The sequence below is a fragment of the Lontra canadensis genome, unplaced genomic scaffold (assembly GCF_010015895.1).
Source record: "Lontra canadensis isolate GAN:19392208 unplaced genomic scaffold, GSC_riverotter_1.0 scaffold1, whole genome shotgun sequence".
In the NCBI taxonomy this organism is placed as follows: domain Eukaryota; kingdom Metazoa; phylum Chordata; class Mammalia; order Carnivora; family Mustelidae; genus Lontra; species Lontra canadensis.
Window position 1 is genome coordinate 110,676,387 of NW_022630995.1, and position 22,565 is coordinate 110,698,951.

Here is a 22,565-nt window from a genome sequence, read left to right on the forward strand (position 1 = left end):
AATTAGAATTTTTACATACAGATAGCTGGGAAAAAAAAAATCCTGAAGAACCTTATAAAAAAATACTTTTCATGAAGAGGCCATAACTGTCTGAAAGCCCGTAACTCTCTGAAAACTGAAAACCTTGCTGGGCAGAGAGAGAGATCCCATAATCCAAAAATGAACAAAAGAAACAAGAGTAAAATCACCTGTTAAGATAAAACTACATGATTCCAATTCGTCATCTTATTTAGCATATTCTTTCAAGTTACAACAAGAATCACATTAACTCTAAATAATCTTTGTGATCACAGTCTATCTAAATTCACAGAGTTCAAATAACACAAATTCAACACTTACGGGATATATAAAGATAAATTCATCAAAAATGCATTTATAATAATATACTTTTTTCATACTTGATCTAGAAAAAGTTGGAAAACAGTAAAATTTCCAATCTATTACAAAGCCATGTTATTATTTAATTGCAGGATTAAAAAATGAATTAGCACTTCACAAAACGACACTGTGAAATACAGAGTTATTTGCACATGACTTTACATCTTCACAAGGGCAACATTAACAATCACAATGTGACCTCCCCCTTTGTGCTTTCTAGGGGAAAGATGTATACATAAACACCAGGATATGTAAGAATCAGTGCCTTGAAGATTTTCAGGTTATGTTAGAATTTTTTAAAAAAGATTTATTTTGAGAGAGAGAACATGAGAAAGGGGGATGTAGAGGGAGAAGTAGACTCCCCACTGAACAGGGAGTCCAATGCCAGGCTGATGCTGGGAATTGATCCCAGGAACCTGGGATCCTAACCCGAGCCTAAGGCAGATATATATATTTAAATTTTCATGGATAAGATGAACTCTGAGATTTGCTTCAAAATAATATGAGAAGGAAGGAAGCAGATGAGGACAAAGATAAAACAAGATCAGACATCAGCCAGGAACTGAAGCTGCTGATGAAGACATGGGGTTTCACTATACTATTCTAATTTTATGTTTGAAATTCTTGTAGGGGAAATAAAGGAGAGTACAAAAGGTAACTCTTATTTCAGGATACTGCATTAGTTTTAGCTAAGATTTTTTTTTTTTAAAGATTTTTATTTATTTATTTGACAGAGATCACAAGTAGGCGGAGAGGCAGGCAGAGAGACAGAGAGGAGGAAGCAGGCTCCCTGCTGAGCAGAAAGCCCGATGCGGGGCTTAATCCCAGGACCCTGAGATCATGACCTGAGCTAAAGGCAGAAGCTTTAACCCACTGAGCCACCCAGGCGCCCCTTAGCTAAGATTTTTAAACGAACCTGACATTTTGGTTATTTCCTAAGTCAGAATTTATCTCCCTGGGGCTTCCTATTGTCCCTACCTTTCCTCCCATAAAAGCCAAATGACATTAGAGATGATCCAATTTATTGTTGCTAGTTTAGAATTTAAACTTGTCTAGTAGTAATACAGTGTCCATGAATGTAAAACACAGATTTTCAAGGATAAAGTTTCACTGCAAGACAAAGTTGTTAGGATTAGGTTCAGTTAAGTGTAACAGTAAACACAAATAAGGGGTTTAAATAAAACCTAAGATTTTTTTCTCTCCCATATAAATGAAGAATTGCAGAAGCACCTCAGATTTGGTGTGATGGTTCCCAAGTCAAGAAGTTTTCTACCTTGTTGCTTTGTATCCTCCATATGTAGAGTTCCTGCTACCATAATGACCTCTCAATCAACAGGAAAAAGTGAGCCTATTAAGGACAGTTTCTGAAAGTCCTAATATACCTCTGCTTACATCCCACTGGACAGAACTTTGCCAAATTACCTAACAAGGAAGGTTGAAAATGTTATCTTAATGTACTGTGGGTAATTTAACAAGCCATAAATCTATTTAAAAGTCCAGAAGGAGTTTTAAGATAAAGAAAAATTGATCCAAAAAAGTTCCATTCAATATGGCTATAACTGAAAGGGGGATAAGCAGAAAAGAACAGTTTCTTAGCATTTCACCAGTAACATATACAGCACTTCCAATACAAAATAGTGTGGACATCTATAGCAAAGAACTGGGCAACTAAATAGACGTTTACTTTATTTAACACTTAGAAGTCCCAACGGTCAGTATCAAAACTACGCCCTACTTATAGATGAAGAAATGGAGAATAAGAACTTGCTGAAAGTCAGATAAACTGCTGGAAATGTCAGAACTGGGATTCAAAGCCAGATCATCTGGTTCCACTGTATAATTCACCCACCTCCGCCTCTTAGTATGTACTCATATGACCAAGGGAATAAAAAGGCATGCATGAAATTCAGAAAGAAGAGATCCTACACAAAAGAGACAAGGATTTCTGAGAATGTCAGGGAAGTGAGAGCCCAAGGTCACAGATGAATAGCAGGCCCATAATCCAACCAATATAAACCAGAGCAGGTCATTAAGATTTACTCAAAGAGACTTTCTTAGGAAGATGAAATTAATGGAATACCGGAAGTTTCTAAAAACTGAGAGGAAATCTAGACAACTGAGGAAAATTTTAGAGTTGAACTAATAAATATATAGAAAACTAAGCAAACAGAAAAACCAAGGCAACTAATGCCTAGAGAAAACAAAATGCTAAGCAATATTACACTACCTACATGGCTAAGCTAGCAAAGGCATTTATATAGTGACAATAATGCAGATAACTAAAAAATTATCTTCAAAATTATCCTATTAACTTCAATTATTAAGACTGAGGAACAGGATATGGGTATGGGATATAAGACTGACAATGGGAGTTAATCTCACCATAGTGTTATAATGTCATGTCAACAAGTAAGACCTAAAGCAAAAATAAAAAATAGTTTTATGCTTATATTACCTAGAGATATGGAAGTGGTAAGAATCAGACAAAAAAAGTGAGAGCAGTTATTGGCAGTATGGGAACAGGCTGGAGAAGGGGTTGAATATGGATTTTTGGAGAGAACAAGCATGCAGAATTGTTTAACTTGTTAATCTAAATATATGAATAAAAATCAAAACTCAGATAAATCTCAATATGTAAATCTACAGTATCTTCATTAGTGGTGTGTGTTTGTGTGTGAGAGAGAGACACGCCAGCACTTAAAGAAATATGTAAGAACACTCTACTGTTGTTACTGTTTTCTGAAGACAAAACGGATGGAGGAATCCTATAAATTACTTAGCCTCACCAAAAAAGGATTTAAGAAATGCAAATACTCTATAAATGCAGGATCTGCTAATAAATCTAAAGTTACTGATGAGCTAGAAAATACGGTCCTATTTATATAATATGAAATGTACAAATGGATGCTCAATACAGTCTTAGGTGGTGGGTATCTGTAAGAATTTTTGCCTTCTTCTTTGTTATTGCAAGTACTGTTTTATTTTAGACACAGAAAAATCATTCCTCAAAAAAGTGATAAAGCTATTTTTTTTTTCGGGTGGAAGGAAAAAAAGCAATTCTTACTTGTTGGATAACTGCATGGGGAAAAAAAAAAGACTAAGTATGGCCCTGATTATGATCACTCTGATTAAAAACTGAAGTATCACTGTTTTCTTATAAAGAGTCACAAATTGAAGTACCTCTCTCCCACCACAGTGTGTCACTCTTACAAGTATTTCTGATTTCGACAGGAAGTGGGGGGATTGTTTAAAACCAGATTTAACCACCACCTAACAAGTAACATTTTTGAGGACCGAGTCCTAAGAAGACATAAATACCTGGCAGCAGCCGATGAAGTGCTCAGAATACACTTATAACTTTCTTATAAATGTTTATCAAATTTATACAAATTAAAATAAAATACTGAATTTACTGAAAATCATCCTATCAGGAAGGAAGTTAACAGGCATCACAATGCTTTAAGTGATAAGCTTAAGCAGACATTTTACAATAACACTGGGAAAACCAAGCAAAAAAAAACAAAACAAAACCGTGTGGTCTGAGTTACTAGTAGAGGGGAACAGCACAATGAGGGGCACAGAGTGCTTTGGCGTAAACAAAAACCTGGATTGCATGGTTAATAATCAAGGAAAACCACACCTACACTGACCTGAATGTTAAGAAAGTAGATGCATATATGACAAGTTTTTAGGTTGAGTTATATCCATGAACAAGTAACTCTTGCTTTTGTCAGCAGACATTACATCCTGATTAAAGTATAAAGATGCAACATCATAAGATTATCACAGATGTGACAGCATCCCCACCCTAATTTGCACAAGGCTAGACAAATACTCAGTAAGTGGTTGGTGAACTGATGCATCAAATGCGTGAAATTTGGCAATTAAAATCTTAATTTTACATTAATAGTACATGTTAAACTGACATTATTGGCTTTCTGTATTTCCAAAGTCTACGGGATTTGAAATTGTGGTTTCTTACAGTAGATACATATGTCACTACTATTAAGCAGAAAAATAAGATGTAAAAATTATGAAAAAAATTTCACGAACAGTATTTAAGTTCTGATTCAAAGAAAATAGGTGTAAAGCTGCAAACATAAACTCTCTGATACACAATGCACTTATGTTAAATAAACAAATTTTACTCATGTAAAATAAAGGTGACTAGAATATCAGTATCTTACAGCATTTAATGTTTAAAAAGTGTAATTCTCTGACAATGAAAGGCATAACTGAGGTACTTTTCAAACTGTTTTAAAAGGTACTGTAAACATAATTTTCACAAACTGTTTTTATAAGACAATGAAATAGTGACTACATTTAACCTACCAATGTTACAGACCAGTTTTAACAAAAATCATAACTAAAATATATGTGTACTTGATTTGTTGGCTCAGTATGCATTTTTAAATGAACTATAAATGACTTTTAAAGTTCTGACAAATTCCCCAATCCTTAAGACAAATATGCTTCAACAACTGAACACTTTACTAGACTGTTACATGCTGTTCTTAATATTTAATGCCATGTAATTTTCATTTAAGTATGACTGAATATTATAATTAAAATTTCAACTAATTTTCATAGGAATTTCTAAAAACAGCAGCTATGAAAACAAAACTAAATGTTTTTTTCTTTTGTTTCTTTCTGAAGTTGTTTATAGGTACATTATTAAACCTTTCTGAATAATAGGAAGAGTATGTCATATACAGCCATTTACTAGAATGTACATAATATTAACTTTACCTTTGATGATTTGAAGATGAAATTGCTCTCTAAATCAGCCACACTGAAAATTCTAAAGTGATTGAAAGTAGAAGCTTAAAGTTCTACACAAATTAAAATTCAAAGCTTATATACACAGATGTGCCAATGTTAACTTCATTTTCAAAAACTGTTCATTTACTTCCATTTTACCAAAAACCCTGTTTTTGCTTAGGTAGCAAGTTTACTTTTTAACTGTTACATAAAATAACCAACATTTAAATAGCAAGCAAAAAATACCACCTTTGTGTTCAATTTTTAGAGAGGGGGGTAAGATACAATAGGGGATTTACGCAGGTAATACATAATCTACAAAAATTTCATGTCGAGACTACACTATGCCAATTAATTAGTAGGGAAAATATGATTTCTACATGTTAAGTTGAATATTTTTAAAAGCATCTGGCACATATAAGTCTGGTATAATTTACTTTTACTATAAGATATTTGGGCAAGTAGTTACAGTTACTAAATACAGTGGTGTAGATAATTGCATTCCTTATTAAATAAATTAGAATCCCAACAAGCCTGAGCAACTGACTCTGCAATAACATAGGAGACCATTAAAGATTAAAAGAAAGAAGAAAAGGAAGAAAAGAAGAACAAGAAAGCCCTTCAGCAAATACTTTAACAAATAAATCACTCAGGCAAAGCCGAACAAGTTTTGAAAGGACCTGCTTTGACAGATGTTCTCTAGAAAAGCAAAGGCTTTAGGCAAAACGAATGGCTTTATTTATTTTTTTAAGCTACAAAATAGTAGTAATGTTGTTTCTTTATTTTTCTTAATTTAAAAAAAAAAATGCTTTTTAAAACCACTGTTCAGGGACCCTACGATCCTGCCACTTTAAAGACACTTATTAAGGAAACTTATGCTCTTACAGATTTGTCACAGTATAAAATTAACCACAAAACAACTTTACTCCCTAAGATAGGGAATAAAACTTCCTTAAAATTTCTAAAGCTTCAAGAGGCACTTCATCTTCTAAAGCTGTAAAAAGAAATCCATATTGCTTTCACAGCGGGGCCTGTATATAATTCATGCTATAAAAGCCCACATTCTCACAAAATTCAAGGCAAAATTTAAAAGACAGAGTTCTCATATTTTTCTGTATGAATACAATTTGCTCACTGCTGACATTTATAAAATTCAAAATACAAGTATTTTGGATAACACTTGTTTATAGGAAATCCAATTCCATAAAATGATCATGCAAAGTGTACTTACCAGTTACTTATGCATTCCCTTCACCTAACGCTTGAATTCTAGGCTTCAAACATTTTTCTATCCTTTCCAATTAAAAACGCTGCAGCCTGCTACACTCCATAACATGGCCGTGTTGTTTAACCAAGAAAAACATGTTAGAGATTGAGCTGTCATTTTTAAAAGAAAAAGAAAATAAACACTTGCTTCTTTTGTGGTGAAGCATAAAACACTTAGGCTGGCATTTTGAATCATGGAGCTCCCCTGGACGTTGCTATTGCTCTTCAAGTAAGTTGTAGTAAAATTTCTGCCACATTCTTGCTTTCTGCATGGTGTCTCAGCAGTAACAGATCAGAACAGGCTAGCAAACAACTCCTTCCTAAATGTAAGCTCTAATTTCTTCTTCTGCAGTGAAATGAACCAAGTTTCTATGCAAAAGAATGAGTGACAGTATGCCCAGCCAATCAGCTTGGGTTTTTTCAGGAAAATCACCCCTTAATTCATTCAAAATTAGGTCATATGACACTATTTGAAATACTATTGGCTTACAATGAAAGTAATGTTTGCCTCTACACAGGATAAGGCCACCCATCTATGCTTCCCTGGGCTGAAGACACCTTGACTATAAACGGTACTGTGAGTTAAACACACACACACATACATAAACACACACACACAGGGGAAAAAAAAATAATGTAGCCTTACCAGAGCTTCCCAACTATTAAAGGGCCGGAGTTCTGTAATCTTCTGAGCCTTCTTCTGAGAACACTGAGGAATCAAAGTAAGTTCACCAATTGAAGCGTCTTGAAGAAAGTGAAGAATTTTACCCTTATAGCCATCCTCCATCACTTCTTCACCACTACTGTAGTCCTCATCTAGTGAACTACCCACATCAGAGCCTGAATCATATTCAGAGTCTTCAATAACTCTCTTAGGATTAAATACATTTTTTTTACGTTTCTTGTTAAAACCATTTTGTGGTTTCATGGAACATTTCTGTTTTAGTTTTGTTTTAGCTGCATTTTTAGGGTAATTCTGACTTCTTGAAGAAGCTTCTTTTCCATTTGGAAATTCACTTTGTGAAGCATATTGCATATCTGGGTAAAAAGAAAGAAAAAAATAACCAAGTTAGAAAAATATTAATTAAATTTAAATATAAAAATATAAGCCCTCAAATAAGATAAAAAAATTACCTAAATGTGTTATTTTCCTTCTGAATACAGAATTCAACTATAATTTGTTAAATCTTGATATGCTTTAAAGAGAAATACTAAAACAGAATTTGAAGTTGTATAGGAGTTGAGAAAGTTTCAAAAACAGGTGATAACTTTAAAAAAATGAATAAAAACCCCCACTTTCTAACAAAGGTCCCGAGATTATAAATGGCAGCTGCATTTCTGTAAGATACCCCAGATGCTACTTAGCAGCCCCACCTCCACGCCAACACTGACAGGTACAGCAAAAACATGTTCACCCTAAATTAAAACCATTCCTATTATATTAATTTTCCATCACCATGTACATCTGTTGAAATATACTATTACTAAAAAACATTGCACTTTATCACTGGTTAGCCTATTAGACTCCATAGATTTCTAAGATGCCTATGATTGAAGATAATTCTGTTATTTCTTACCAGTTGATCTATATTTAGTAGGTTTGTTTCGCTTATTCAAAGAGCTTTTAGACTTACACACTGATTACCATACATTTATTCTTGTGCATATATAAAAGAGAAAAACAAATTGGATAAAGTAGTCCTCAAATTCTTCACATTTATAATCTATCTCTTTTGAATCATTTTTCAGACGCAGAACTGATGATATTGGTGGCTGTCTTTTTTTCCACACAGTATCATTCTCTGTGCCATCAAGAGCACTGGTACTAAGGTATTTCTTAAAAGAATTTATTAAAAAAACAAAACAAAACCAAACCCCTAAAACCACTGTACTGGGCTTTTTAAGCCGGTTTTGCAATCAAGCAAGCATGAATTCGATCAGCTCTTCGTAAGGATGTCACTAAACATGTATGATTCAACTCTTCTCCACTACTCCTCTAACATTTGGCTCTGAAAGTTAAAGTACTCCAGTACAAGTTTAGGGAACTTCTTCCATGCCAGTGATATCCATCTTAAAGGTTTCTGATACTGGTACTCCTGATATTCATGGAAGAGCAGGCCAGGACACCTACACTGCAGTGATTATAAACCACCAGCAATCCTAAGATCCATCCTGCAAGCTGTTAAAATATAAAAAATGTTGCTTTTATATTCAATAAAACAATGGTAATTTAAAAGCAGCCCTAACTATCAAAAAAAAAGGGGGGGGGCGCCAATTGGAAAAATGTATTTACTATTTCATATTACACTGCCATTAAAGAACAGGCCAAAACATTTTGAAACTGCTCATTTAAAGATTTTTTACATCATTATTTCCAAGATCTTTTGCAATCCCATTCTCTAATAGGTTTAGATTTTCTTATATACCAAAATAAGAACATAATGGGAAGTATGTGTTTTCTAGGACAGAAGAGCTAATTACCTTGGTCTTCCGCAAACACTTTTAAAGATTCTAATGCTTCTGTGTACATCCATTCATGTTCCTTCAGTACTTCCCTTAGTTCCTAGAAATAAGTCATTGATCTTTGTTAAAAATCTAAAATAAGCAACTTGCAATAAACTTTTATGCTCTTTTAAAAGTAAGTAAATCATCGAAAATTCATATCTGATTATTTCACATTTGTTTATATGCTGCTTTATAAGTGGTTTCTGTGTACGCAAAATTTCACCTCCATGAATTTTAAGTCTCCAAAGAAAAGGAAGCTAGACTTTCTCTAGCTTCTACTCTCCCTATAAAGTGCTCTGAATACGTAAGAATCAATGTTTGTTCAATTAAACTTCACTAGGTAACTAGGCTTTTACAAACTGCCAACCTTCAAAACAAACAGTTTCAACACATATAAAGAACCAACATAACAACAAGATTTTGCATTTACCTTGTAAGAATTCAGCAGATGTACTACCTGTGCATATACCTGAATAAATCAGTGCATGTGTGAATGTATTCTAAATGTTAAATAATGTGCATCTACATACAATCAGGTGGTAGAAGAGAAGCCAGCTTGGCATGAATATACAGACTGAGTATTCTTACTACTTAGCAAGTAGAACAAACCTTATGGAATACTAAAGTACTGAAATGCAGTATTATAAAATTCTTTTTTTCTTTTAAGTTTATTTATTTTTTAGTAATCTTGACACCCAATGTGAGGCCTGAACCCACGATCCTGACATCAAGAGTCATGCTTTTCTGACTGAGTCAACCAGGCACCCCTAACACTTTACAATTCTTAATGAAAAATTTAAAGGACAAGAATATAAAAAAAGCTAAAACAGCTGATTTGGCTTTCTACATACTCATATTTCATAAATGAGTTCCAATTGTTATGTTTGTTATGATTATGGCATTATGTTGATATAGTTAGCAAATAAGGTAAGTAAACAATGTAAAGAATTAACAAGCAGTATAAAGGTATTTTATAATATTAATAAGAGTATATTTAATTGGAAAAATGCAAAACACACCCTAAGCTTTTCCAGTTTATCTCAAACACTATTTTGTTCCAAATATTTAGTACACACGGACTAAATTTCTGTCCATGATCACCTACCTGTTTATCAAAATTGGGGAATTCCTTTTGCAATTTCAATACAATACTTTCTTGCTTTTCCCAATTATTACTAGATTCTGCAGACTCATTGGATTCTTCTCCCTAAAGGAAAGAAAAAAGAACCAATTAAGGAGATCATCTATAATGCTAACAGTCTTAAAACAATTACATTTATATTTGACTTGATTTGGAAGTTAGCACATTAAGAATCTAAAAATGTTTCTTTCTGTTTCTTGTGAAAACTGACAAATTTTATCTTTAAGGATAAAAAATATTGGTGCTTTACGATCACAAAAAGACCATGATGCCTCTTCAGTAACTCACACTTCATTCATAAAGCACTCAAAATAAAATAAATCTACTAAAAGACTAGCATGTTCCTCGAATTACTCTAAATAATTCAGGTATATTTAAGTATATTTACTAATGGCAAATAAAAAAAAAAAGATTCAAATATCTCATCTATGCTCACAATTTTATATCTCCCTACAAATTTCAAATACTGAGAGAAAAAAGTTTACTATTTTGTTTGGTGCTGATTTACAGAATGGCTTAAGTATTAATTGTTCAGCCACAACATAAAAGTAACACAATGATAAAGAATTTATGTGAAACCAAAACATTAATCTGGGAATAATTATAGCTACTTAGACAATCTCTTTCTTCTTTGTCACTTGATTTAAAAAAACTGATTAGAATTCCATATTTAAGGGGCATCTGGGTGGCTCAGTCAGTTAAGTGCCCAACTTTGGTGCTCAGGTCACGATCCCAGGGTCACAGGATCATGCTTCGCGACAGGCTCAGAGGGGTCTGCTTGAGATTCTCTTTCTCCCTCTCAAAATAAATGAATATATCTTAAAAAAAATTCTTGGGTTCATGCATAAGAAAAATTTTTCCATTTAGATAAAAAAACATTTATTTATCTCTGCTTAAGAACTATACCACATGCCATATAATCAAGATATAGAAAAATACAGCCTCATGTTTTCTTTTCTACCTCCTTTCTTATCCAACAACTACATGTTATTTTTCTTTCCCTACCAAAGTAGCAATACTAAATTGAGTGAAACCTCTGCTGCACAAAGGTATAAAATGGTGTTCCACAAAACAGATGTAAATAAAATACTATGGAAGTTTGGAGTAGAAGAAGAAAACTGCATGTGTTTTTATAACAGTGAATGGCCCATCTGGGTTGAAGCACAGAGACCATGGGTAGGCTGCAAGCCTGAAAAATTGTATCAGAGCTAATACTGCATTTGGCCTGGAGTGTTAAATTGAGGTCAGCCTTTTTTTAAGAAAGCAAAGGATTTTGAGCTGGGGAATAAAACACTAATATGTGAAGAAAGCATTTCAAAGCCCTCAGAAATTCATACTGCCACCACCCCCCTAATAGCTGAAGACACTGAAACTCCAAGAACAAACCTTTTAGAGGTCATAGATAATAACTATCTGAGGCAGGAAGAGAAACTTAGGTATCTAACTATACATTGGTGTTTTTCTACTATGTAAATGTTTGCTAAACCCTAGTCATTCAGGTAGCACATTCCTGGTTTTAAATATATTAAATGTCCATCAAAGAATGAATGGGTCAACAAACTGTAGCATATACATAAAATGATGTATTATTCGGCTTTAAAAGAGAAGTGCCGATACTGGCTACAATATGGATGAACCTCCAAAAGCATTATGCTAAGCGAAAGCTAGACACGAAAGGTAACATACTGTATTACTTCTATTTACATGAAATATCCAGAATAAGTACGTCCACAGACAGAAAGCAGACTGGTGGCTGCCCCAGGGGTGGGAGAAGTAGAGAATGGAGAGAAATGATTTAAACGGGATGGCATGCTATTATGGGATGATAAAAAGATTTTGAAACTAGACAGGGGTGGTAGACTGGCAACAAACGGTTCATTCTAAAATGGTTAATTTTACGCTATGTGAATTTTACCTTAATAAAAAAAGTTTGACATTTGGAAAGCAGTAAAATCTTTTGGGAATCAAACATATGATAGCACTAATTAAACATTCAGTAGATAGTATACCTCTCATTTGCTGTCTGCTCTCAGATTTAATAGTTCTGCCAGCTCTGCTAATCCCTGGTGACTTAAAATACCTATGCAATCCAGTGGTTACACTAGAGCTTTACAGAAGACAGGAGATACACAGAGTTCAGGCCTAGATCTGTCTCAGTGGGCTGTAAGGTTATGAATTAATCTTGTGGTTATTTTTCCCATTCCAGAATGCAGAGCTGGACCAGACATATTTAGGACTGGCAGCAATCCCATATTAGATCCTTGGCCCATGAAGTAAGGACCATTATTGGAGAAAAAAAAAAAATCCAAGTTCCTAAAACTGAGGAGGGGACAGAGGGGGGAAGAAGGGGAAGAGAAGTACAAGCAGCAGCAGCAGCAGCAATACCATATCCTTGAAGGAACTGAGAGATGGATATCACCATCTCATCCCAATGTAATGGGGACTCCTTGGCCTATACAAAAGCTGGATGATGGGTTTTGGGGGATTATTTCAGGTTATCATAAACAAATAGGTGATGACCCCAATTTTAACTACTATATCAGATGTGGTTATTTTTACTGGAGCAAATCAATAAAACTACACAGTTATCAATCTGTCAGCTCCTTCTTCCCCCACTGCCTCCATCACAATTAGAAAGGACAAGTCAAAGCAATTTGTTTTCATCTGGGCAGGGTCAGTGATAGATACACCTACGCTGTCTTTAAGGCTATGGTAATTCTCCCGCTCTTTCCTCACGTAGTAGTCTAGGACTGATAGTTTCGCACAGTCCACAGAATTCACTTTAATCATCTACTCTGAAGACATCACACTGACTGAACTTGGTAGGCACGAAGCAGTACCTTATGTCAGTAAGATACATGCAAGCCAAAGAGTGGGAAATAACCACGCCCCCCAACTTCTGGGGACCACCACTTTCATAAATTTTATGGGGGATCCAATCTGGGCATGTTGCAAATGCCATTCCAAAAAAAAAAAAAAAAAAGGGAAAGAAAAAGGGTGCATATTGTTTAATTCTACGAAAGAAGCACAACATTTGGTTGCCTCCTTCGATACTAGATGCAAAGTGGTGGGTGCTACTTAATTTGTTTACAAACTAACTCTTAACATTGTCACAGTTATAAATGCGCCCACATTCAGAGAAGGCTCTGTAGCAGGTCCAGGATACGGTACAAGGTGCTCTGCCACTTGGCCTTCACAACCAAAAAACAGAAGCAATGTTCTCAAAGAATCTGTTGCTAACAAGGATGCTGTATATGGTGTCTCTAGGAAGCCCTAATAGGAAAATCACCGCAGAGACCCCTAAGCTTTTGAAGCAAGGTCTGGTGTCCTTCTGCTGAAAACTACAGTCTGTTCTGCTACAACACGATATATGCACTTTCAAAATTACCGCATGTGCAAAATCAGGAAAATAATAAACTATAACAGTATTTAAGAAAAACCATATTAGAGGCACAACTTTCAAAAACTCCATCAGTGACACATTAAAAAAAAGAGAAAGGATTCTTGAAATAGGGTAGCAGAATTTCCCGTAAATTAAATGGTTAAGAAATACATAAATACTATAAAAAATATGAACTGAAGTCTGCTTGGGGAGTGTTAGCACTAGAAAGAATGCAGCTTAGGAGTTACTGCGAAGTAGTAGAAGGGTTATCTAAAAATGAACAAATTTGTTAACATCAGCTATGAAATGGCATGGCTCACTGTCCTTGTGTTATCACTGCTGTATTGGCTGAAAATACAAATAAGAAATTATAAAATAAACAAATATATATTTCTGCTCCTTTGCTAGCCCCTCCTTTCATACTAATGCTGTCTATATATTTTTTTAACTTATTTATTTGAGCGAGATATAGAGAGCACGGTTGCGAGCCAGAAAGGAGCAGAGGGAGAGGGAGAGAATCTTAAGCAGACACTGCACTAAGTGCGGAGCCCAACGTGGGCCTTGAACTCACAACCCTGAGATCATGACCTGAGCTGAATGAAGAGTTGGATGCTTATCTAACTGAGCCACCCAAGAGCCCCTGTCTGTATGGTTCTAAATTCAACTGAATCTATGCGTGACTCATACTACATTCAGCATTAAAGCCACTATTTTCCAACCAGTACAACTGTTTCAGTAACACTTAGAACGCCTGCTAACTTTATTGTTAAGGTGTCATGGTGCAGCCCTCTAGTCTTCACCATCATTGTTATCATCACCTGCTGCATCCACATGGCCAGCAGCAGCAAATTACTGCAAGAGTTCTGTGGTTAGATCATCAGAGTGGGACCCTAGCTCTTCAACATCTCCAGTTTCTATTTCTTCAAATCCAACCTGCTTTCTTAAATCAACACCACTTGTTCTAAATTTTAAAAACTTCTTTAGAGAATCAAAATCTTCCATCATCACAATTAAGTCAAGGAGAGTTTCCCACCACACATAATGCAAACACTCTTTTATTACTCCAGGCTTTTACATTGGTAGCAAGAACATTCTGATGTTGAATCTATTCCCAAATTCTATAATCACATCCGCATTTTTTCAGTAATAGCAATTAGCATCTTAAATGCTCACTTTAAATAGTAGGCCATAAATGCTTTTAACAAAGGGCTATCTCAGAAAGGTGGTTTTCTGAAGCAAAAAGAAGGAAAAAAATTGTGATTGAGTTCAGTTTTTGTAAATAGGCAAGCTGATGCATTTTAAGAGTTTTTAAGTAAAGTTTTTTCATTTGTTTTTATTTTTACAATAATTCTCTTATAATAGATAAGAATTAAGTAAAAATATCAATGCAGATTTGAGCAATCCATCCATTTTTCCTATACCTGTAGTGAACCGTAAGTCTGACTTTCTTTTAAAAGGCTCAGCTCAGTTTGGTTAGTAATAAACTACTAATGGTTTTAGCTCTAAGTTTCTACCTGGCACTAGGCCTGAACATCACAGTAATGCTATCTTTCAAAGCCCTAATTCCTGTTTTCTGTCTTTCAGATTTGGGACCTGCAAGGCAGGCTCTGGTAACAGATACCTGTTTCACCAAAACTGAGAGTTTATTTTAATGTACAGTTGCTTCCTTTAGTTTACTTCTGTAACATACCTGGAAAATTCTTTTGCAGCTTTCCCATCTGCACTCATCACTTTGTGTGACAGTTGATGGGCACAGGAATTTGCAGCACTGTTTGAAACCACTAAAGAACCACTAGTGAAACCATGTTCCTCAACACTTAGAAGCAGCAGGCTTATAGAACAGTGGTACCACTTAGTGAAAATTCAGCAAATGAACTTAAAGAGAACACCCAAGTCTGATGTGTTATTCAACAGGATGTACAAAGAAAGGAAATGCTTTAAATCAGCAATCAATATGATGCTATTTTCCCCACAGCCATTATACAGAGATCTGTGAACTAAAATGTAGGCCTAGTCTCTTATACTACAACTGTTCCTTATGCCTAAAAAACCCAGTCACAAAATTTTTACTTCCCATCAGTATTAGTTCTTAAGGAAAAAATGCTTCCACATAGGGACATAACAAGTATCTCATTAAGTTAGGGTAGAGATTGCCACCTGGCTACTCTGGGCTTCTTATATCATCAAACCACAGATTAAAAAAAAAAAAAAAAAAAGTTACTATACTAGTTGGGATATCTGATTCTGGTTTTGATTACCAAGAAGAAAATGTGTTGTCTTGAATGCAGGCAGGGAGGACTATGTCTGGTTTCACTGGGAGGCCTCTCAGTAGTTCCACGCATAAAGTGAAAGTTAATGGAAAACTATAGAGTAATCCAATAAAAGCATAACTGTAATTATTTTTAGATAAGCAGTTAAATATCAAATATGTCATCTAGAAGGACTATAAATAGCTGCACTGAGGAGGAAATGGTGCTTGCGGTGATAACAGCTGTTTTTCCTAAGTGTTCAACTATATATTAAAAGCTTATTTTCCCAAAGTTACTTTATCATGCCACTAGAATATTTTTAATAATTCATTAGAGATAAGCAATGAATACCAGATAAATTAAAAAGAAAGCAAAACGTCATAAATGAAATGCAAACACATTCTGATTTGGCTATGAAAAAGCAGTGATTCATTTAGGTCTAATATCCACAGATTCAAGATATTCTATGCCTAACAGCTGATTTTGATATTGCAATTCAAATGTAACTTACATGATCCAGTCTTTTCTTTTTTATAGACTGATCATCATTAAATTCATCTTCCTCATATGGCTCTGAAGAAGAAGATAATTTTCTTTTCCTGGGTCCACCACCTTCTAAAACAGAGAAGAACAATCAAAGTCTGCACAGTTACTGTAAGCAGCATTAATGCAAAATGAAGGCAAAAATGTTATCATAATGAATACTTATGCAGACAGTTCTCTTGACATCAGGCCCAATGTTATTTTTTCTACATATCACTTATACTCAGTAAATGTCAACTGAATTAAAGGAAAAACAGAGACACTTACCAGTCTTTCAAAAGTTTTAGAAATCACTATAATCGTGTTATTTGTAAACCATCATGTTATTTAATAATAACATATATCACTAAACTGACAGGTAATTAATTCTACAGAGCAATACTGAAAGGAAAGGGTTCTCCCTGGTGACTGAGTGCTCAGCAGTGAAAAAAAGTTGAGCCCTACCAGTGTAGCTTATTTGAATACCATCACTGATAACAGTAATTGTTTATTATGTACAAGGCTGTGCAAAGGGCTTTTACTAACTCTTGTTTCATTTACCTTCCACAATAACCTTACAAAGTAGTTAACAGTCTCTCTCATTAAACAAATAAGGAGCATGTGAAATACAGACAGCTCAAGCAATTAATCCTCTAAACCTAAAACCAAGTGAGTATAACATACAGGCTCTAACGGTGATAGAAAATTTACATCTTGTCATAACTGAAAGAAAAATTCAATCTACATGATCTTAAGAAGCTATATAACAGGGGTACATAGCTGGCTCAGTAGATAGACCAAATGACTTAATCTCGGGGTTGTAAATTCAACCCCACATTGGGTGTAGAGGTTACTTAAAAATAAGATCTTAAAAAACAAAAAAGGGAAGCTATATTACATATTTGTACTTTGAATACATTTATCTATTTCTTATATATCAGAGAGAAAATTCCTCAGATATACTGCTGTGCTATTATGAAAACATCTGCTAAAGCTTACACAAGTGCAGTAGTAATTAAATCAGTACCCTGACTATGCTGTTAGAAATTAAAACTTGTAGAAGTACAATATTCAAACTAAACATTAACATGACAGCTTTTAAGTTGAAACCTATAAATTTTATAATACAGTTGTAACAAAGTAAGTGTTACTAATGTTTTAAAGTATGATTTCATGTAAGTGTGGTTAGTATCTTCTAATTTATTTCACAAAGTAAATGTGCATTCTGCAGATAGCAATGAATTCCCATTATCCACTTTAAAAAGGGATTATTACCCATATATTTACTGGGGTAGGGTTAGCACTGTTAGTCAATAGTCTAAGTCTGAAAAAAACTTCAAATCTGATGATTTATGCCATGTGACCTAGACATGTTTCTTCCCTAAAAGAACAAGAACTTTGTTTTATCAATAAAGGATTCTTCAACCTTAATTATCTGTTTAAACATTTTCCCTTTTTGTTAATATTATGACACCAAATATTTACATGTATTTAAAGTGGCTACAGGCAAAAAATTTGCAGAATATGGGAGAGAAAATGCAAGTCTAAAATTTTAGTATGAGAAGGTTACATAAAAGCACAGAATGCTGCCTACATCTAAATCTACTCTATTTACAATTAATTAAAAATTCTCTATGTATCTTTATGTTATGCTGTGCTCACCTCAAGTGTAGCTACCGTTTGTCACCATACAATGCTATTACAGTATCACTGACTATATTCCCTGTGCTGTGAGATGTGCTCATGTGTGATGAGTGCAGCATAAGGCATAGTTGTTGAATCACTGTTGTACACCTGAAACTCATGAAACACTGTGTTAGCTATACTTCAATAAAAGAATTTTTTTATATATCCAAAGAAAACAAATTAGTATTTTATACTAAATAGAACTTCCAAATTGTGTTTCATAAATTTCCATCTTTTATTGGAAGCATCCATCAATTTCAGGAAAAAAAAAGTTAAAATTTTACCTCATACCCCAGATAAAAATAAATTTCACCTAAGTTCAGTATTTAACCAAAAAAATAAATAAATAAAACATGAAACTATAAAAAGAAAACAGACAAAACACATAAAGGCAGTTCAACAGGGAAAAAAAATGAAAAGATGCTTACCTTCCTTAGTAATTAAAAACAGGTAAAACAAAAAAATAAAATAAAACAATTTTTCATCCATTAAAAAAGAGTAGTAAATAGACAGTCCTAGCAGACCACAGGCAAAAGGCACTTTTAAACATTATGCACTGTTACACCCTTTTTGGAAGGCAATGTAAATAATACATCTTAGAATTTTAGACATCTTTTAGTCCAACAATTCCTTCTCTAAGAATTTATTCAACAGAACTGATGGAAATATGTGCTTAAGTATACATACAAGAATTCTGTCTAAATGCCCAAGATGATAAACAAATTAGAATATACACATAAATCCCACTGTTGTAAATCAGGTAGACTTTTAAAGATATACATGTAAAGATGTCTCTATAATAAATGAAAAGCAGAAACATAAAAGGGACACAATCACCTAAAAATTCTTTGCTTTTTTTTATACAAACACAGAGAAGTGGAAGAAATAGCTAGAGACTCCTGACAACATCAGTAAATTTGTATTATTACTTTTTAAAAAACAGAGTAAAAACTTCGGACACATACACATTATTTTTTGTTTTTGTAACCTAGTATTCTTAAAAGAAAACTTTCAGAAAGCAATGCATAAAAGGTACCCCTATTGTTTAACATGTGAAATATTATCTATAAGAGATTACAATTTGTGCTAAAACCAATCCAACATCATGATGTGTAGAATTGTCAAAAATAACTTACAGATACTTAAAAAGGACTTTTTTGGGAAAACTATCCTAATATATCCAAAATAGTTTCTTATCCTAATGATACTGTATATTGAAAGCTATCTTATGTTGGTGAGGCAAAGCTGTCATTCTTCTATACATCACCTCAGAAGTGTAATGTACTAAAGATGAAGATGACTAATACGACGGTCTAGTTTATTCTAAGATGAAGCATGGAAGTCTACTTTAAAAACAAGAAAACCCTGATTTCTTCTTTCCTTATAACTTTCCATTAGAAAATATTTATTCTTCTTCTTATTATTATTATTAATACTGCCATGGAGCCTAATAGAGGGCTTGAACTCACAACCCTGAGATCAAGACTGAGCTGAGATCAAGAGTTGACACTTAACCGACTGAGCTACCCAGGTGCCCCAAAAACACTTTTTTAAATAAGAAATAGTATCAGTGTACAGTGCAAGAATGAAAAGAAGAAAAAAACTCAGATGAAGTTCAAATTTTTTGAGGATTGTGAACTCCATGAAAGCAAAGGTTTTGTCCATTTTGTTTCCTTATGTATCCTCTATGCCTAAAATAGCATCTGGCACCTAGTAGTAGATACACAATAAAGATTTGTTAAATTAATATATAAGCTGAATGATATAAGTTGCTCAAGAGAAAAAAAATTACACACTATTATAAAGCTTTTTCTACAAATCTGGAAAGATTATGGAATATTGCGATTTTTAAGAACAAGAAAATATATGTAAAACTTCCCAAACCATTTTGCAACTCAATAAATGTTCAATGAGTCTACCATTTTTCAGGAACTTTTACAATAAGTGCTAGGGCTATGGTAATGAGGGAAATATAGTCAACCTTCTCCTATAGCATTTTCTATCATCAGAGAGCCTGTAAGAACAAATGACTGCTAACATTTACTATGTTAGCATACTTATTATGTACCACACACTACAGTAAGAAATTTATATTAACTTTATCACTTTTTCACAACAACCTATGAGTTCAATACTATTATTACACTATTTTACTGCTAAGGAAACAGAGACATGGAAGAGTTAGGCAACACTGCCCAAGGTCACACAGCTGGTAAGTGGAAGAGGAAGAAGCTTAACATTCTGTATAGGTAGCACCACATAACACAATACTATTCCCTGACTCAAACTGAAGAAATGAAAGATTTAAAGTATTTCATAGGGATGAAACAATTTCATCTTTGGAATGCACTCCATTAGAATCTACTTAGTTGGAGGTACAAGTGAGATAGGTAATTGTTGAAGAGAGATGATAGGCCCATGGGAACATACTACACTATCTTCTATTTTTCCATACGTATTTTAACATTTCAAAAAATTTTAAAAAGCTAAAAAGATCCACTTAGGGAAAAAGGCATTTATTCACACAATGCTGATGAAAAAATATATCAGTACGCCCTTTAAAAAGGTAACATGGAAGTACATATTAAACTTTTAAATATGTATATCCTTTGATTCAGCATCCTAGTTTGAAATTTAGCCTGCAGAGATAATAAAGATTTCCTTATAAGGTTATTTACTTTTGTACTACAATAACAAAATAATGGAAATAAAAAGGCAAATTAACAAAGAAATAGTTAATAAATGAACCAGATAGGTAGTTACAGAGGAATGTTATGGGCAATATTTCAAAATTGGATAAATCTGATTGTTCTGATGAGTTAGCCATCATAAATCATCACGTGATTTTTTTAAAAAAATGCAAACCAATATGACTATTGCATATCCTAATTAAATGTGTGTGCATGTGTTGTGTAATGGTAGGTTTGAGCACAGGAAAAGTTGAAAATGATACAAAACAAATTTAAGAGTGGTTAATGGAGTGTGAGTTTGTTTTCATTCCTTAAATGCTTTTTTGATTATAGGTTATTTTTACTTGTTTGGTATATACAAGTTAGGGGGAAAAAAAAAGACCAAGACAGTATTTGCTAAGAAAAAAAAAACAAAAAAAACTGGAGGTGCTTTTAGCTTTTATATTGCAAGGTCCTTCAAATGCATTTATTTTTGTATCCCAAGCCTGGAACATAGCATAAATATTTACTAAATGAAGGAATCCTGATTACCAGCTAGGACTTTCCACAAGACATTATGTTCCTACTGACTCAGATTTGTAGACCTGTAAATAAAACCACAATGCAATTAGAAAGGACACTTAAGAAAGAAAATATACCTTGCAAAACTTCACTGTTATGAGATCTGATCTGTAGAAAACAAGCAAAATTACCAATGAAAACCTGGCCCCTCCCTAGGGGGAGAAAAAGAAAATCAATCTAGAAAATTTGGTTCCCAAATAGCTGCATGACCTCAGGTATGTCACTTAACCTTCTTAAGCTTCAGTTTCTTCATTAAAAAAAACTGAAGCCATTAATAACTCATAAGGTTCCTGTAAGAATTCATGAAGGTGCTTAGTAAACTGTAGAGCAACTACTAAAAATGTGAAGATATTTATTATTATAAAGCTAATAATCAAATGGCTAGAAACCAAGTCAGGCCTACCTGCGTCACCAAACATCAGCAAGGCGGCAGCAATTGCTCCATCCATAGTGCTTGTTGATTCAATCAACTAACAGAATGAGAAGAGATTGTTTCAAAAATAACACTTTAAGAAATATTTAACAAAAGTCTGCACAACGTAAGCACATCTTAAAATGTTATTGGACTTACTTATCATCCCTATGTAGCGAAATATATACAGTATATTCAAGGTTTTGTTATTTTAATTTTTTAATTACAAAGTTCTGCATTAAAGCCTTAAAAACTCCCTACTTACGTGCTTACGTATCCAAGCAGTGTGTGTGAGAGAGAGAGAGAGAGAGACAAACAGAGAAGGAAGGAGGAGGGACACTGGTAGACATTTGTACTATTCTTTTTAGAATATGAAAAAATAAACCACAATTCTGCAATCATTTTCTTAAATCTAATACTTCTTAAGATGAGTGGGACAAAAAGTTCTTTTTGATTTTTCCTCTATTTCTGAGTTACATGAATTTATTCAAGAACATATTCATATACTATTTATATAATTAGTAACTTCAATATATAACTTTTATACTGATCTATAACATTCTGCATTTCAAAAGAAGCCAAACATCCCATAATTTTCCCTTGCTATAGTAAGAATGGTCTCTTCTACTAGTTTTCCTAATCTTGGATCCTTTAATATCTTGTAAGCCCCTCTTCATTTTCAAAATAGTCAAAGCATATTCTTATCAAGTCCAGGACTAAATTTATATTTTACAGCTTCTTGAATTTTTCTATAAGGGTGTTATATGGGTGTAAGAGCCTTTGCAGAGTACATTATAAATGTCACCTTCAAATCTCTTGAAATGACAGGGATCAGCTGAAATGCTCTGCTTTGGACTGAAACACTAAATTCCCTAAATTTCAAATACTGACTAATGAAACATGCATACAAATTCTGCATATCGATCCTATTTTCTCACTGTAATTACAAAATTAGAGATAAATATTCTTACAGAAGAAAAATACCCTTCAACTACGTGAACAATTAGCAATC

The 22,565-nt window shown here is 33.7% G+C and overlaps 1 protein-coding gene across 8 annotated transcripts in view; it reads right to left on the reverse strand.

Moving 5' to 3' along the window:
• The window catches only part of SMARCAD1 (SWI/SNF-related, matrix-associated actin-dependent regulator of chromatin, subfamily a, containing DEAD/H box 1), a 74,718-nt gene that overhangs the window by 26,726 nt on the left and 25,427 nt on the right, over window positions 1-22,565 (reverse strand). For 5 of the 8 annotated variants that reach the window (XM_032861511.1, XM_032861530.1, XM_032861521.1 and 2 more), the window contains exons 5-9: window positions 21,545-21,611; window positions 16,194-16,297; window positions 10,016-10,117; window positions 8,887-8,968; window positions 7,052-7,443 (exon numbers count right to left, since the gene is read on the reverse strand). In XM_032861511.1, the coding sequence (XP_032717402.1) occupies window positions 7,052-7,443; window positions 8,887-8,968; window positions 10,016-10,117; window positions 16,194-16,297; window positions 21,545-21,611 (747 nt within the window). Of the gene's footprint in view, window positions 1-5,127; window positions 5,153-6,370; window positions 7,000-7,051; window positions 7,444-8,886; window positions 8,969-10,015; window positions 10,118-16,193; window positions 16,298-21,544; window positions 21,612-22,565 lie in introns of those variants that run through there. The other 3 variants (XM_032861537.1, XM_032861561.1, XM_032861553.1) reach the window with 3 other exon arrangements.